This window comes from Phalacrocorax carbo, chromosome 4 (genome assembly GCF_963921805.1).
Source record: "Phalacrocorax carbo chromosome 4, bPhaCar2.1, whole genome shotgun sequence".
NCBI lineage: Eukaryota > Metazoa > Chordata > Aves > Suliformes > Phalacrocoracidae > Phalacrocorax > Phalacrocorax carbo.
Genome location: NC_087516.1, coordinates 58767820 through 58785953, shown reverse-complemented (window position 1 = coordinate 58785953; position 18134 = coordinate 58767820). Strand labels below are relative to the sequence as shown.

At 42.0% G+C, this 18134-nt stretch overlaps 1 protein-coding gene across 3 annotated transcripts in view; it reads right to left on the bottom strand.

Annotated features, from left to right (window-relative positions):
* SEC24B (SEC24 homolog B, COPII coat complex component) overlaps positions 1–6322 on the bottom strand; it is a 45852-nt gene extending 39530 nt beyond the window's left edge. For 2 of the 3 annotated variants that reach the window (XM_064450095.1, XM_064450096.1), the window contains exons 1-2: positions 6049–6322; positions 134–838 (exon numbers count right to left, since the gene is read on the bottom strand). In XM_064450095.1, the coding sequence (XP_064306165.1) occupies positions 134–838; positions 6049–6172 (829 nt within the window). In that variant the 5' untranslated portion in view covers positions 6173–6322. The remainder of the gene's footprint in view (positions 1–133; positions 839–6048) is intronic. The other variant, XM_064450097.1, reaches the window with a different exon arrangement.
* Between the last annotated feature and the right edge of the window lie 11812 nt (positions 6323–18134).

The window sequence follows — 18134 nt, the reverse complement described above, 5'->3', positions numbered from 1 at the left end:
AGAATAAAGACAGAATTCAAAATTACAGTACAGAATTTCACATAGTGAACAAGTACAAACCATCAAAAGCGCATGAGTTTGGATGTTTCCCAGACACATCTGGAAGTTCACTAACCTTCAAATAATACCATACCTGTGTTTATTTCGTTGTTTACTTTAGCAACCGATGCAGAGAGATTCCTGCTGAGGTTGTCTTGAACAGACTGAGCAGACGAAGTAGTTGATAATGTTGAATTATATCCCACGGGAACATGCTGTTGAAGTGAATGAGGTACTGATGTACTCTGGCTAGAAAACGTATTTGTCTCTTTGAACTGTCCAACAGCAGGTTGGCTCTGAGAGGTAAATGCGTGCCCATAGACACTGCCAGCAGCCGCAGGATAGGAAACATTATGATACATGGCACTAGAAACCAAGGGCATGGTGTAGTGATCAGAACTGGGGGGAAATCCCTGAGATGCAACTGATGAGCTGACAGAAGTACTGTAGTGATTACCAAATGCCAAATATGACTGCTGAGCACTCGTATGCAAGTAGGATGCAGATGATATTGCTCCTTGAACAGGTCCTTCAGCTGACCCCACTGCACGGGGAGGAGTTTTGTTGTACAGCTGCTGGGATTCCTGTGTATTCAATATATTGGTACCCACAGAAGGTGTCATAACATTTTGTGCTGGTGCTGAATAGTAAGTAGGGTAGTAATTGGCTCTATACTGATTATCCAAATGTGAAGCAGCAGCTTTATTGGGCACTTGGGAATAGTGTCCTGAGGGCGCACTATAGTTTGGAGGATGCGAGCTGTAGCCAGAGGGGAACTGCATCCGACTCTGCACAGGACCTGAAACAAAGAGAAGTTTTCACATGTATTGAAGGTGCACCTGCTAGTGGTGCCAATAGATTCTGTACTTTAACTAACACCCAACCAGTTTCTTCTTGTTTTCTGTCACTGTTTTTGAGGTCAATTTCCATCAGCAGAAAGAGAGCAAGCCAAGTGTAATGCATGCAAAATACAACATTTGAAGTAATTTGCAAACACACAGAGAAGTAACAGGAAAACTGATTGCTTCAATTATCAAAAGAGGTAGCCATGCCAGGATTGTATGCCTCACATTTGTAGCTGGAATATTTAAGTTTTTAGGAGATTAATATTTAAACAAATAATGAGCAACAGTAAGCACCAAACTGATGTTTCTAAGTGTCTGAATAAAACATAATGCCTTAAAGAAACTGACTGAATATGGAACATTAAAAGCTGCAGTCAAACCAATATATCAATATATAAAAATGTAGGTACTCTTTATAAATTCTCAATACAGTGGCAAAGATCGAGTGCATTTTTTGTGTTCTATGTCCTTTCGTACTATGTTTTCATGAAAACTGGCATTTTTATGAAACTATAGAGTATCTGACAAGGCACTTCATTTCTGTTTACTGCCCGATACCAACATCTCTTACACCTGAAGTCAGTATCAGAGAAATTGACCTCTGCTGTCACTGCAACTGGCTCTGTAACATTAGAGGTTAATTACATACAGGTCCAGCAAGGGTCAAACAAGTACTTCTTTGCTAGAGATAGAATGTTAACTATGTCCAAGCTGTTTTTTCAATGCCCGCTGACCAATGGTAAATCTGAAGGGTCTCCCTCAAGTTCTTTTCTGGAACCCTATTTTTATTTCATAGTGAACCACAAATGCATTTCCCTGGATAACTTCCCTTTTAAAATTACCACACCCTACTGCTTCTGTCATGCTGAATGACTATGGTGTTATTCCCCAGCTCTCAGTGAATAAACACAAGCACAGCACTGGGCCACTTGCAAGTTAAACAGCAGCTGTGACAATAATGAACTGTTGATTCCCCCCAACCCCTTATATTTACTATGATTACAAAATATAAGTAATACTTTTGTCTTGAAATTCTGAGAAGTCACTGTTCTCCAAATAACACCCAGATGTTCTACGATTAACTTGCAAGGCAATTTTAATAATGAATTTGTAACAGCACCCTGTAAGCAAGGAGCATACTGTCCAAAATTGCTTTCTGATAAAATTAAGAACACCCTTTCATAACTGACAATGCAGGAAGTTGAGCAGAAGAGAAAGGAGCTGAAAAATTAACAACTTGCACTGCTGGGTCAAAAGACAAGAAAGGCACTTTGGGAGAAAGCATAAAGAGCATCCCGAGTTTCAAGGAGAGTATGCAACCATGCTTCTGATTCACTGTTTTTCTTGAAAAAGAGGGAGTTGCTTCATAGAGCTCTGTAGTTTATTCTCCTTTAAAGGAAAATAATTTTGAGTTAGCAAAATTTAGCAAGTTAGCAAGTCACTAACAGCTACATGTACTCCGGCAGACTTTTGACCTGCTTTTTTAAAGTCTGAAAGAGCAAACTCAAAAACACACCGATAACATAGGTCTGTCAAGATTTATTGCTTTAAGCAGTTATGTCATTTAAGATGGCAAGAAAAGATTTTTTTCTCTGAAGAGTCTGTGCATTTGTTCTACTAAAATATGCGGAATAAACTAACTGAGCAGGTATAATTTAGAAACCAATTTAGGAGCACCTGACTTCTAAATAAAAGGTTGCATATCAAATCATCTACTGCAAAGTCTTACAGTATCTAGCTCAGGTTTAAAAACACACACCATAAATAAAGACAGATTAAATTACCAGTACAAGATCTCAATCTCTACATTATAGAATGCCTGAGTCATCCTTATTCACATTTTTAAGTAGAAACATCTATAAATTTAAAACTATACATAAGCACACAGAGTATAAATCCCATACAGACCTCATTAAGACACACCTGACATCTGAAAAAAATCAGATTTTTTATTTCAAACTCTTGGTCCTTTAAAAGCAAATTTTACAGTTATAGATGAAAGATTATCCCTGTATCTGAAGTCAGTTTTCTGGCCATTTGATTTTAAAGAACGTGAATAGAAAGTAATTTTTATACTGCAATTAGCAACTGAAGCTACTAATGATGACTAGATAATTGGACAGCTTTCAACACTGGAAATCTGGGTACATCTTCAGTGTCTTTTTGAAATCTGCTTAATTGCACAATCTGCCCTGATGTCTCAAGTATTCTACCTTCCTCCCAAAACACCCGTTAAATCTCTCAAAGATTCCACAAGAGGGGTTGAAAGCCTTAGCTGCACACAGGAGGTGTACTGCTAAACACCATCCTATAATGAAAGCAGTGAATCTTTCCTTCTACAGACAAATTAATACTTTATAATGTTATAACTTATAACTACACAGACATTAACAGGTGAACCCCAAAAGCCTTATCAATTTTTTGGGGGGAAAGTCACCACAAAAAAAAAAGCGCCGCACTATGGCTCAGCCAATGCTGAGCTCCAGCTCAGTCATGGAGTTAATGGCTAGTTCCTTCATTCACCCAGCTTCCCATTTTCACAAAATACTCAGGGATTTCGTATCTTTCAGACCTCTATCTTTATAAAATTTAACGAAACCATCCAGAAGATCCAAAGTCTGAGGAAGGATGGAAAACAAGGCTAAACAACATAATAATAAAAATTACAGTCCCAAAATACTAGTAGAGATACCAAATGCAATCTTACAAACCAGTTGTAGACAACACTAGACAAAAATCTTCTGGAGAGCCATTGGGATTAAATACAATTATCCTCTCAGCATTACATTTCAATACATTAAATTGTTAACACTTAAGTCCTCCACTGCTACTGGAAAAATACACCATCTTTTAGTAGTGATACAACAAGCAACATTTTATTATGCTGAAATTAGGAAACAGGTCATTTTCCACTTAGATACAAAGCCACCTGCAAGACTACGACAATAAAAGCTTCTTGAACTTGCAAGACTTTACTCAGAAGAATTGTATTTTGAAGTCCCAGACTTCACCCTAAACAACGGCACTACTTTTTTATTTTAAAAACTTAATTATAGGATCTAACTAAGAGCACTGTAAGAGAAAAGAAAAAAAATCCAAACAAGAGGTTAATTTCAAAAACAAAAAACCAAACCAGAACACACACCACACCACCATCCCACCCCCTGCAAAATAAAACCAACCAAACACCACAAAAAACCAACCCTAAATTATACTAAAACCAAAATTTCCAAGGGTCTCGAATGGACTTGGTCATCGGACTTGGCAAAACTTATTAAAAACAAAGCTGAACATTCTTTTTAATATCACTGTATGTGCAACAACAGGTTGCTTGCTTTCTGCAAAAAACAGCCTCCCTTTCATCAGATCCCAGTAACTTCGAGGTTTTACTTGAAATATAGAAATAGCTGTATTAAGTATCTTACATTTAAACTCCATTATACTGGCGTAAAATTAAATTTCAAAAGCAATGACAATCTTTGTGAAATTTAGTTTCTATCAGACAGAACAGGAATTTCCAGTACAGCCTTTTTCGGTTACTATTCCCTTCTACTCCCCCTCCTATTATAATTTTAAAAAAAGAAGTCTCAAATCCTGTGTTATACCTTCAGAAGATTAGTACTAAAAGAAGATAGATACACTAATCTAAAAATTCTGGAATGCTATTGCTAAATGACACAAAATGACAAATTCAGAGTTCTTGCCTATGAATCATCAAATACACATCTCTAAGATATCTTAAGGAACACAGAAGCTAGCGTTAAATTGAGTGGTTAGCAAGTTATACAATAAAAATTCCAGACTATTACTGAACAATGTATAAATTTCTCAGAATTAATGAAAAAGTGTTTTCCAGAAAATAAGCCGTCTACTACAGGGGTTTAAACAAGCTGATTTTAAGACTATTAGCAGCAACATGGAGTTAATTAATTAAAATAACAAACCATAATGCTAGCTCTTTAAAATTACTGTTTCATTCAGTTAAAAACACAAGGAGAGCATATGATGTATAGTTTTAACTTCCAGGTTATTGATGCTGTAGTAGTTGTGCCCTGATAATGACGCGTTTTTTATTAAAAGCCACATAAGCTGGCATTTTCTGAATAATTTCGACAAAACTCAGCATTATAATACTAAAGTTTGGACACATCTGAGGCATTAGTATCTCCCTAAAATCTAGCATTTAACTGCCTTCCTTTTCATTCACTTCAGTGACCTTTGCATTGTCTGCAAACAGACTCAAAACCTACTTCATAGGCACATAAGTGCTTATCGCCTAAATACTCCTTTGGACACGAGAAATATTCATGCGTAAAAAATTTTGTAGGTCGTTACCCTGCATACCGATCCGTGCAGAAAAAAATGCCTGTGGACAAAATAGCCTGACTACAAAATAAAGGGTTTAACAGTAGGAGCTAGAACTCTGCAAGCAAGAGGCCCAATTTAGACACCAAACCATCATTAACCGGGGATGAAGATCATACAGGCATTCTGAAAAGTTAACGAGGTGTATTAATAGAGGACTGATTTTATAGCGCACCACTTTAAAAAGGGGGAGCTGCACACTCATTATTTTAGTTCATAGTACAGTTAGTCTCAACACCTCTCCATCTGAAAAGCAAGTCACTATTTGGTGACTTTGAACTATTTTAGCTTTGTTTTTCAGTGACCCACATTTCACTGCTCCAATCTTGTTTACTCAACTCAAAACCCAAGACCCAGTTGCGCGAACGCCTGCCAAACCACCGCTTTTAAGTTCGTAAGCGGTTATGAACCAAGTTATAAACTACTCTCACCTACAACCCGTGGTTTTCTGCCCGTGCTCACGCACGGCTGCCAGGGCCGGGGCCTGGAGGTGCCGAGGCCTCCAGAGCGTTCCCGAGGCGCCGCGGAGCAAGCGCCACTGCACCCGCCGGCTCCACACCGCCGGGGGGAGAAGCGGGGACCCCTTCCCTTCCCTCCCTCCGCCACGCCGGCTCAAGCTGCTTCTTCAAAGTGAACTCCGACCCCCCGCCGACCCCCCGGGTCCCCGGCGCCCGCGGAGCGGCCGCCCCGCACCCCCTGCAGGAGAACACCGTAACCCGCCCCGGCGACCCCGCGGGCGGCCTCTCCCCGCCGCCGCCGCCGCCAGCGCTAGGCCCCGCGCAGGCCGCCGGCCCCTCACCGTTCTGGTAGCGCGGAGCGCCGCTCGGAGGGGCCGCGGCCTCCCGGGAGGCTCCGGGCCCGCCCGGGTAAACAGCGGTGGCGGAACCGGCGGGCCGCGGCGGCAGCCCGGCGGGCGCAGACATGGTTTCTCTCAGCGCTCCCTCGCTCCGGCTCGCTCCCCTTCCTCCTCCTTCTTCTCCGCCCTCGACCGCAGCGCCGAGAGTCGCCACCGGGCAGGAGGCCGAGGCCGAGGCCGCCCCACGGGAGCGGGGAGGGCAGGAGAGAGCGCGCAGGCGGGCCCGAGCGCCGCCGCCCTGCCGCTATTAGCGCCGCCGCCCACAGCGCCCCCTGGCGGCGCCTCCCCGCCCCGCCCGCCGCGGGGGAGGCCGAGGCCCCCGCCGCCCGTTTCCCGCCGCCCGCCCAGGCCTCGCTTCCCGCACGCCGGGGGGGCGCGGTCCTGCCCAGCGCCGTGCGCGGGACGGCCGGGACGGCAGGGAGAAGCGGCCCGGCCCGGCCCGGCTGTTTACTCCGTGGGGACGGGGGCTGCGTGCCCCGGCTGTAACCCTGTGGATGCGGGCGGAGCGGCCTGGGGCGGGGGGTGAGGGCACACGTACGCCTCCCCTCCTGTTGCCTAGCTGAGGCTTCTTTGTCTATGTAGGTAATACGTGCCATCTGTACCTTAGGAATATATGTACCCTGGAACACACAGAGGTAATGAGTCTGCTCTGCACGGGGCAAGAATGGCCTCATGAGGTGAGGTGAGGTGACAACTTTACCTCTTAATTGTTCTATACACAAACGGAAAAGCTCCAGTGAGGCAGGGTGAGCTGAGGCAGGGCTTTTCTTTCTGTATTGAGTACACACTGTGTATTCTCTCTATAGATAGTGTGTGTATGCTATCTACATAAACAGAAAGGCCTTGACAAGGAAGAGCGAAGCAAGGTAAGGCAAGGCTTTTCAGTCTTTGTACAGAATATATACTATATAGTCTCTAAACAGAAAGGAAAATGTTGGTGAACCTCCCCTGTTGGCAAAGGATCTCCATTCAATTTAGCACTTTGCACAGTCAATCACACACCAATCCATATTAATTTTGACTGTTTGTGTCTCTGCCTCTGCCACCTATCAATCATCTTTCATTCACTCAGACGCTATTAAAGACTGAATTCATTGCTTAGGTTCTTTTACTAAATATGTACAGTAGTCGAAAGCACAATAACATACTGGTGATCGTATTGTCAAGACTAAGTCCAGCTAGGCTGAGTCACCTTTACTTGTTACATGTATTTGACAGGTTTCTTCCCCGTTGGTATGCTGTTTTTCCTGCTGATAGTTATGCATGCCTGTCATTAAATATTTTAATACTTTTTAAATTGCTTTGCCTTAATGCTAAGTATATGGTCTAGCTCTGACTGTTACTGTTATTTGTTCAAAGCATGCATCTTTAAGTACTGGAGGAGCTGACTATTTTAAAGCTTCTCAGCCTTCACACCCTATCAAACTACGTAGAGGTGTCTTGCACAGGCCTCTGTCCTTTGGTAGACTGTAGATCCATGTCTGAAAGAAACAGTTTCTTTTTCATGTCCTAATAAACTGGGGAAAGAAACAATGGGCTCAAAATGCAGCACAGTTCAGGTGAGCTATTAAGAAAAAAAACATTACCTTAAGATAGTAAAGGACTAGGTGACATGGGAATGGTGTGATGTTGCCACAACTGAAGGACTCTTAACAGGGTTTTTTTAACCATGTCAAGAGTCAGATTGTCTTCCAGCTTTGGTGCAAGTGATCTCCTGAAGTCCCTCCCAGGGCTATATTGTTGTGCTGGGTCAACAAATTCCACTGTTAAAGCTGTTCTTCCTTCTTACTAACCCATCCTCCATCCCCCACAAAGTACTTGTGTGAAATGAATGCATGACAGCAAAATAATTCAGAAATATGGACAACCAGTTGGTTTGCCTTTTCATCCTCTGTGCCATTCTAGAAGGCGCGTAACTGCTTCGTTGTACTACGGCTATCTTTTGTCACAGCTTGCAACATGTGAATCTGTGTTTTGACGAAGTTTTCCCTTTCCAAAGTCTTGTTTCTCTAACTCCTTGTACTATGAGACCATAAATATATCCTATATCACAATCTGAAAATTAAACATCAACTTAAGATCAAGCACAAGGGGATATATAGCACTGTGCTGAAAGCGAGAAGAGGGAACTGGGGATTTTCCCGTTGTTTGAATGCTTTTACAAAACTTTTTACACAGCTTAGTTATTTTATGCAAACAACAAGTACGCTGTGGTTAAACCTATTCATTCCTAGGAAATGCAGACGTGTTGGCAGCTAGAACACAAGCCCTTAATGGAAACCCACCATAAACTCAAATCCATTAATTTTGTTTTCCTCATTTATATTGAATCTGAATGCAGTAGCAAGAAATTAGTATTATTGTCTGCTGTTTATGCTGCCTTGCAACAAATAACACATGAGCTGGCTCACCTAGGCTATTGCTTCCACTTAGTGTAGCAGCAAACTTAGAGGAGTAACAAATTCTTTGGCCAGTTGGCGAGGCTTAATTACTACTAGATTTGTTTTGACTTTGGTGCAGGAAGTTTCACAATGACACAAAAAGGTCCCACCTGGAGTACTGTGTCCAGCTCTGGAGCCCTCAGCTCAAGAAGGACATGCAACTGTTGGAGTGGGTGCAGAGAAGGGCCACGAAAATGATCTGAGGCCTGGAACACCTCTCCTATGAGGACAGGCTGAGAGAGTTGGGGTTGTTCAGCCTGGAGAAGAGAAGGCTGCGGGGAGATGTTATAGCAGACTTCCAGTACTTGAAGGGGGACTATAAGAAAGATGGGGACAAACTTTTTAGCAGGGCCTGTAGCGATAGGACAAGGCATGATGGTTTTGAATTAAAAGAGGGTAGATTCAGGTTAGATGTAAGGAAGAAATTTTTTACTATGAGGGTGGTGAAGTGCTGGCACAGGTTATCCAGGGAGGTTGCAGATGCCCCATCCCTGGAAACATTCACAGTCAGGCTGGACGGGGCTCTGAGCAACCTGATCTAAGATGTCCCTGCTCACTGCAGGGGGGTTGGACTAGATGACCTCTAAAGGTCCCTTCCAACCCAAACCATTCTATGATTTAATGGTTCTATGATTCTCTGTCATTTGGGTTTGGGGGAACAAAACATGAGAAAGTGTATCTCATTACCCATAACATGATAAAAGGGGTGTTAAATGCCCAGAGCTAGAGAGCAAATGTTATTTTTGCAAGGAGGAAAATTTGGGAACAAAATCATTATAAGCCAAGTTAGAAATAATTTTGAGCTTTAGCATAACTAAGCCAAGCCTCTTCCACTTTGCCATACATTTCAGAAGGAGAATGCCAAATTTAGGTGCTTTTATAATCCCCATCAATAAAATATAGCTGTGGCTCACCCTAGCTCACTAGTAAATTTCTAATTACTCTCCTGCTTTTTTTACAGGAAGTGGGCCACTTCAGTGCAAAGTAATAAAGCTTCACATTTTCACCATCACAAGTCCCAAATTTTGTTAACATCATTATATTTGGGTAAGTTGCCTGTAATCACTGTAGTGCAATTGCTTTCCAGAATGAGAAAAGCAAATCAAGACTCTCAATGTCACCGTAAAGTGTGCCTCTGCTTGGGTGACATCTCATTCTGACTGAAGGATAAATCCCTGCATCGGCTGGCTGAGATCTGAGCTATACTTCATTTGTAGCTGGCTAATTAGTAGAAGAAGCCCCAGGGTAGTCATGCTCCATTTTAAATAAAAATCTTTCAGAGATCTAAAACCTGACAGAGAAAGAGAAATCTGTTGTGATGCAGCTCAGCTTTCTTACACACGTGCAGGTTTACTTTCCATGTAGTTTATTTTCTTTATTATCTAAGTAACACCAGAGGAGTTCTTTGTCTCAGCAATGAGCAGGGCTTCTGTTTGTCCACCTGAAGCACTTGGCATGTATTCAGGTGGGGTACACAAGACTGAACTGAGTTTAATTTGTGGTTTGTTTTTTTTTTTTCTTCCTTTCTTTTTTCCTGGTGTATTTATACCTGTATTGGAAAAGGCTCAGAAAGCAGCAGGATCTGCCTGGCTGTGGTTTCACCAGGTCTAAGGAAAACCTTCCACATGCACATTCTATACAGACATCATCTTTACCAGTCTTTATGCAGGTTGTGGGATAAAGGGGACTGTCACTGCCATTGACAGCCTGATGGTAGCTATCAAGCATCCGTTGACTACCTTGGCATCAACGATAGTCTAATTGTCATCATCCTAGGGTGGCTGTTAGTAATGTAAGAGAATAATTTAGCTTTTCTCTGGGCCAAGGCGATGAGCTCTGCTAACTGCTACAGCTGATAGTTTCTGGATATAGCTAAGCATTATGGCCTCTGTCTCTGAGACTGAAAGAGTAGTTGTTCCATCTTGTAACCCCTAATAATGGGTTTCATCCCTGTTCACAGTCTAGTCTATAATTTCTGTGACACCTCTTCAAATCTGGAAGTATGACATAAATTCTTACTTAAGTTGATATTCCTGATTGGCAATTATGCCTAGCAAGCCCCCTGAGTATGCAGTGTAGGTAAACATGTATATCTATATCTGGACTTGTAATACTCTTGGGTGGTTTCATCAGCTGCAAGCTTCAGACTGCGGCATTAGTACTTAGAAATCACCAGGCAAGGTATGACTAAGGAAGGACCTCAGCTATATCCAGAGATCTAAATATTTTCTTGAAACTGTGTTCAAAAGGAAACTCTAGCCACAAGCTTTCGTGTGACCTTGGAGGACAGCTAAACAAAAGCGAGAGAGTCTGGGGAATTTTTGCAGCTGGTGTGCCACATCCCAGCTGTAGAAGTGTAGCGATGCTGTGATGCAGACAGGCCAAGCTTAAGCTCATGAAACCATTTTAGTTTTCAGCTATTAAAGTTTTATGTTTTTCCAGTAATTTTTATAAGACCTGTAAAACTAATAAACCCCTGAAAGATCTATTAGTCTCTGGCAGTTTGATATTTTATAGGTTTTCCATTAAGACGGAACAATGACTCATCTGAAGCACTGGAGCTCCTTTCTTCCTCCTGTGGCTCCAGATGTGCCACTTGCCCCCAAAGCAAGGCTTGCTGTTACCTCTGAAAGAGAAATATGCTGCTGCAAATATGGGCATTTCTGTCTAAAAATGGCTTTTCAATTTTTCAGGATGTCTACGTCACTGGTCCCCACTGTATCTTCACATGGGCAGTTAAGAAACCTGCAGACCCAAACCCAAAGACAAAGTTCTTTCCCTACATTATATGAGTGCGCAGGCTCCACTATTTATGTACACCATAGGTCCTGAGGGGCTCAGTCACATGGTAATACCCTTGGCTTCAAAGGGTTTCTCATGTGAACGATGGCAATGAGATAGGCTCATGTGAACTGTAGATCAAACCATCCAAAACTAAAATAGAAGATAATTAAAACATTGAAGTACATTCAGAACTTAAAAGTACCATGCTGTGGATTAGCAGCTTAATGCCATAAACCTCAAGGACTTTGCAGTCACACTTTAGAAACTCTGGTTTTCTGTGTACATTTGAAACAACGTAAGAAGCTGAAATTGCCTCTATCCTTATCTGAAGAGACTGCTGCCCTCTGAAACTAATTGAAAAATTCCTCTCACAAGATGTTTTGGCAATATTTGGGAAGCTTGACATGTCAATTAAATATTACGGACTCTGGCTGACCAGGGCCAGACTCTGCACTGACTGCCTTGTCCTCTTTAGTGGGACTAACTCTGGAGGAGGCGCATGAAGCTCTGCACTGGCAGGAAAAACTTCACTTAAAAGCATCACGTAAAGTGAAGCCTTCTCCCTTTACAGCCATATAGCCATAGTACCCAGTCAAGTACCGCTTATTTAAGGTCAGATTTTTTAATCAGTAGCAGTGCATTGATTCAGCTGAGGGAACCCAGAGAGTGCTTTTCACCGTGTGGAAGAATAAATAAATGTAATTAAAAAAAAAGCTTACAGATTGTGAGAGCAGAAGGCGGTTCATACAACATTATATGCATGAAAAAAATTGAACAGTACTGCTCAGTTTCATTTCCAAGCACAAGCTAAGTAGTAGCATTCATAAAGATATTGTTTATTTTAAATCTTTTCAGATGTGTAAATCTCCCATCCAAAAAATCGTTTTGTGTTTATAGTTATTCTGAGAGCCTTAGCAGTCTCAAACGTACTTTGAGCTTTTAAAACTGTAGCTCCTTACCTATCTGTAGCTTCTTCCTATCACTTGCCTCCTAATTTGTTTCCATTTTTCATAGTGGGTGAATTCACCTTTATTTTTACACCACTGACTTCTGTTGAAATAAGTGGCGGCACTATAATTTCAAATTCAGCTAAACAGGAACCAGCAGAGTGAGCACCTCTGTTTAGCACTTCTTTTGCTAAGACTGCAACATTTACTATCCCACAACATAAAATAAAAAAATAACAACAAAAGGCAGTGGCTTCCTTTCAGTAATAAAGTGCCGACATCTAAATATTTTTCTAACATAGAATGTAAATTTTCAACTTACTTTTGGTGCTTTCGTTTTAAAAACTAAAAATAGGTCTCTGCCATCTTATCTTTTAAGAGTGGCTTGTGCTGTGTGGTTTCACATTGTACTGGAAATAGTGCAGCTGCACATCACACCTGCAAGGACAAAGGGGAAGCGTTTTCTTTACAAAAGAACAAGTAGCACAACCTGTGGCATTATTTTATGAGGCAAACTATTTTTTCTGTAGGTGCTTGCGATGACATGGGACAAACAGACATCACTGCTTCTTAGCCCCCAGCGAGAGGCGTTTCTTGTTTTTCCCCTCCTTTGACCTCTACCTAATTGCTTTCATTGTAACCGAGACCCCAGTTTGGGGTCGGTTCTAGAAGTAGATGAACATTTGCTGACTAATTTTTTAGTACCTGCAAAGAAAGCAGCTCTGGCCTGACACCATTTGGATGTGTGATTCAATATTTTCAGTTTCAGAAGTACTTTCCTTAGCACTTTTGACTTGTAGGATGCAAAATTAGGAAGGGTGATGAAAGGACTGCTAGCACCTGAAATGCAACTAAATGATTCTTATTGGGTTCGGCTCCCATCACCCTTCTTTTTCTCCTTGATGTCAAAAAGCCTTTTGTCTTCACATCAGGCTGACCCAAAAGATCTGTTTATTTATTTTAATTTTGGCCAGACGATCAAAACGGCCATTTTCTTGTATTCCTTTTAGTATTTAAACAGGTTTACTTCTTCAGAAACATGTGCCCAAAGTTAATCGTGTTTAAGTGCCTTCTAGATCGAGGATGTTAAGCATATGCCTCAGTGTGTTCCTGTGTAGTTTCTGAGAGCAAAATACTCCCAGAAAAATCGACTGGACAGGCCCCATTCTCCCAGTTTGCTTGTTCCTAAGAGTGGGAATTACATTTATAGGAGATAAACTAACCCAATGTGGTCTGAGGTCTCTAAACCTGGGAGCACTCACACATTCTCCCCTGACAGTCTGGAGTTGTTCAGGAAGCAATGAACGCCGTCATGCGACAGTGTTTTTTCTTTCCAGCTATTTTCTTTCCAGCTCTGGGCTAGACTTGAACAGGGCAATTGGGGTTAAACTTAGCCTTCCTGTACAAACTCTCATGCTGTTAACTTCCTATAGCTGTGATGACTTCTGTTGCTCTTGTTGCGCGGTGTTTGCTTTTTGTACACCAGGGTTGTGTCACAGGACCAAAACATTTACGTGTAGGGTGGAGAAAGCAGAGAAATGAGGGACCTCTTTTCCCATCTCCTTGGAGACCTGTGAGCAGCTGAGAAGCCTGTGCTCAAAGATTTTATTTTACTGTTCCCCAAGTAAACACATTAATGAAGAGTGCTGGTCAAGCATGGGGGGAATCATAAATAAATTGCCCCCTGAAAATAACAGCAGACATTCACATTTCCCAGCTGCAGGAGCTGTAACCAAGAAGCATTCTGCTAGCTTTGGACATGACTCTATCCCCAGGATTCACATTTAATGTGCTGAGGCCATTAGTTATTAAGGATTTTAATTAGCAAAAACACTGATTTTCAAAAAAATGCCAGGGTATAATACTAAATTAAAAAAAAAAAGTTTTTTAAAGTTGGTAATTTATTTTCAGGATTTAAAAAAATAATGTGGGATTTACTGAAACAGTTTATTTTTTTTCTCATTACCGTAGAGCATGTCAGAAGCAGCGTACAACATGGCAGCATTACTGGCAATCAAATAACAGGAGAATCAGGAGGATGTCCCATATTTGAAATAATATTTGAACTGAAGCAACATCGCTGGTGGTACTGGTTACTAAGAATATACAGGGGCTTTTACTTGCCTAGCTCGACAGGGTGCGCAATAGTTCAGAGAAAACCGATTGCAATCTCTGCAGCAGTGTTTTTTCTTTCCAGCCATTTTCTTTCTAGCTCTGGGCTAGACTTGAACAGGGCAAAGCCCCCAGAGATAATCCCACGCCCTTAGTGCTGCAGTACCTTCTTTGGGGTTTGAAGAAAAAGAATAGAATCAGTTTAGATTTAGATGTGATTTTCCTACCCGGGAGAATGCAATGCAGGTTAACACAGGAGTTTTTTTGGGGAGAGAGGTGCGGAGAGGAAGAGGCGAGCACTGCGGGTCCTGGGGCTTCAAGATTACATCAATGCTTAACACATTTCTAATTCTTACTTCAGACTGAAGAAGTATGCAGTTATTTTCAGGATTTTTTTTGAATTCTGACTATTTTGGAGCAGCAGCATCCAGTCCTCTTGAGGATTTGATCCCCTAGTTCTTCAAGCGTACTTAATCTTTCCAGGTGCAATGAAAATAGTATTTTCTCTGCCTTTTCTACTTTGCAGTGGAAACAGTCTACGTTTTCCCCCCAAATACTGTTCATCTGCTAAACCTTTCTATATTAATCTGGAAAAAAAGGCAACATTTAAATGTAAATGGTGAATTGTTTGAGGTTGACATATTTGGCTCTTATTGTTTGGCCAATGACTCTAAACTGTGTTGTTTTTCTAGGCTGTGAGACCCTTGAGACAGGGCCTGTGTCTCCCTCCGGGTATTGTAAATGTCAATCACACAGAATGCGCTCAATCAATAAATAATGCTGTTTTTGTTACTCCTGTATGATGTTTCCCTTGCCAGAGACATTATAGTGGTGCAGAGATCAAAACCCATATGAAACAACAACAAAAAAATCCCTGATTTATCTATGCAGAGGACAGGAAACCATGTGAAAGCGCAGTCCTGCACAAGCTCGATATTACTACTTTGCTTCTTTTTTTACTGCTGGGGATTGAATACTTGTTTTTTTTTAACATTCTTCAGCAGGCTTCAGAAGAAACAATACTGAAGCTCCAAAGAGTTGTGATTTAGGGTAATGCAAGCATTGATATAATGAGCAGGGTGAGGAATGAATCCAGAAGGCAAGTTCCCTTCCAAATAATGGACTTGACTTGATTCAGAAAAGTCCCAAAACATGTCCCTGACATTTAATCTTGACTTCAAGAAGAGCTAAGCAGGTGCTTAAGCTGCCCTGAATAGCTACCGTCTCTTGACTGCGGGTTTTTTGTGCTGTGCCCAGCAGTGGCAAGGGCCAAAGGGAATGCAGCGGTGTCCAGACGCTCAGAGGATTTCGCCCATCCTGTGAGTGCTGAAAACACTGTATTTGGTTGTGCGCACACTAAGGAACCCAGTGCCAGCCTGCTAGCTACAGATTAGAGCTGAAATGTTAACATAGTCTATAATCTCTCTGCTGCATTTAGCATACTGAAATTGTATGCATCTCTCTAACTATTCTAGAGAAAGTACTGAAGCATTCCCCCAGTTCTTTGTAAGTTGTTGCCTATCTGGAAACTATCCACAGTACTTCTATAACTTCATGAAAGCACTTTTCTTCTTCCAGATAAAGCAGAGAATAAATTCTTCATTATGAACTGCTTAGAAAGTAAGTAGACACCTTTTCTATGTAAACTGATAAAAAACCCAGGAATTCAGTAGCGTTACACTGGTACAAATGAGGGCAAAATTAGACCTGGTATCTGATCCAAGCCTTGGAGAAACTCTTCCCATGAAGGACCCTTGGACAGGGCCGTTCGGCAAAGCCCACCCAGCCTCTCTCGGCAGCCGGTGGGAAGGATTATGACCCTCACGTTGCCAGATCCGTCTGTAGCTCCGGGGGCAGCCCTCACTTCAACAAAGGCGAATGCTGCTGTGCAGCATTAGTACCACTGCCTGGTCCTAGCTGAGTCCTCTTACTGCACAAGCACATGGAGATGTAGTGAAACACAAATTCCCCCGTCGGCTGGGTTTCCCCGCGAGCAGAGGCGGCGTGGCCGCTAGGAGATGCTGCTGTACGCGGGATGCACCGAGCGCCGTGGAAGACAAAAAGGAAGCAAAAAATACCTCAAACCAGGCTGAGCCATGGCACATTTTTTTTGCAGGCATTTAGAGGGGAAATTCGAGACAGAAATATGTACAAGACTGTTGTGTTGAGTGAAACAGTAACTCACAGTTTGCAGTGATTTGGGAGGACTATTTTAGCACTGAAAAAAAGGCATTGCCTTTTAGTTTGATATAAATTACTAACCCAGGAATTTACTTCTCTGATCAAGAATACTGACTGCTGGGATTTGGGTAACAAAAAGATCTGTGTTGCTGTATGTGGAAGGGTTTAGTCCGCTCAATAATATGACTTAAACATGTATTGAAAAGAACTTCCAGGATAAAATGAAGTTAAAAATCAGAGATGTAATTAAACAAAGAAATTAGAAATACGCCTGGGAATTCAAGTAAGGGGATTTTCTACGTCTAGGCAGAAACCCGATAGGTTTAATGGTGATCCCAGTTCGAAACTAAGGTGTTGGAAAAGCTTTTGCTGGAGCTGTGTTGAAGGATTTCCAGAAATATGAAGATTAACTGAAAACTCCATTTCTGTGTTTATATTTGCTTGTCACTGTAGCAAAACTCCAGCTGCTGTGTAGCTTTATCACCCTGGGCAGTGACGGGGTATTCTGTGAGTGCTTGCATTGTTCATTTGTCATTAGATAGTATTGTCTTCTGCTGGCTTATGATGATTGCTGCCATAAAACAGAGAGTGTGAAAATTAGTAAAACAACGTCAAATTTGTATTGTCCTTTGGCAACATAAATGGCTGTTCATCCAGAGGGAGCCCACTTATCGCTAGCGATCTTTTCTCTTAACATGTTCACTCAACTCTGGGGATTTTCGTGAAGGCTTTTTTGTTTTGTTTAGTTTTGCTCAGGGCTCTTTGAGGGGTGGGTGGGAGAAGGGATACTTTTTAGAAGTATTTTGGACATGTGAGTTGCTGCAGTTCTCTTGCCCCCATTTTATAGAATAAGGTTAATGTCTTCAATATCATGTGTTTATTTTTAGATACCCTATTTCCATATTTAGTAAATGCAGATCTCAGCCTTGCAGAAAAAGAGGCCATTTATTTGGGTATCTAAATACATAGAATTAGAAGTCAAGAATAGTGTATAAATAAGTGGCTCGATTCCCAGTCAGACTCAACTCTCTGTGCATTTATGCCCCCCCCTTATGGATACCCAATATTATGCACCTAAAGCAAATGTATATTCTTTAAAGAACCATTTTAGGGAAAATACACTCCTCAGCCACTGCCTCCACACAGCTTCCATCACTGCTGCTGCCTCTTTTCCAACCAGATCCCACTTGTTACCTCTGCTGAAGGCAGGCATAGCAGGTACAGTCTGGCGGCTGCTGCAATGGGAAGCAAGGCATGGGTCCACCACAAAACCAGCAGCATGAGAGGCAGGAGTGGGATGTGGGAAGCGGAGGTCTGAGGTCCCAGCGAAATAGAAATCGCTGTGGTAAAGGGGACACATGCTCTGGTGATACATTTGATATTTTTGCGTGGGTCAGAGGTAATCAGGCATTACGGTGCAATTCCAGGTCAGCCTTGCCAGTAAGCCAACTGTAATTCTGTGGGGCTTTGCAGGGAGAAGACAGGGAGATAAATATACACTGAAAGGATAAAAGAACTGTATCAATTTAATTGGGTAAGCTGAAAAACTTGTTCTTGATCAGAA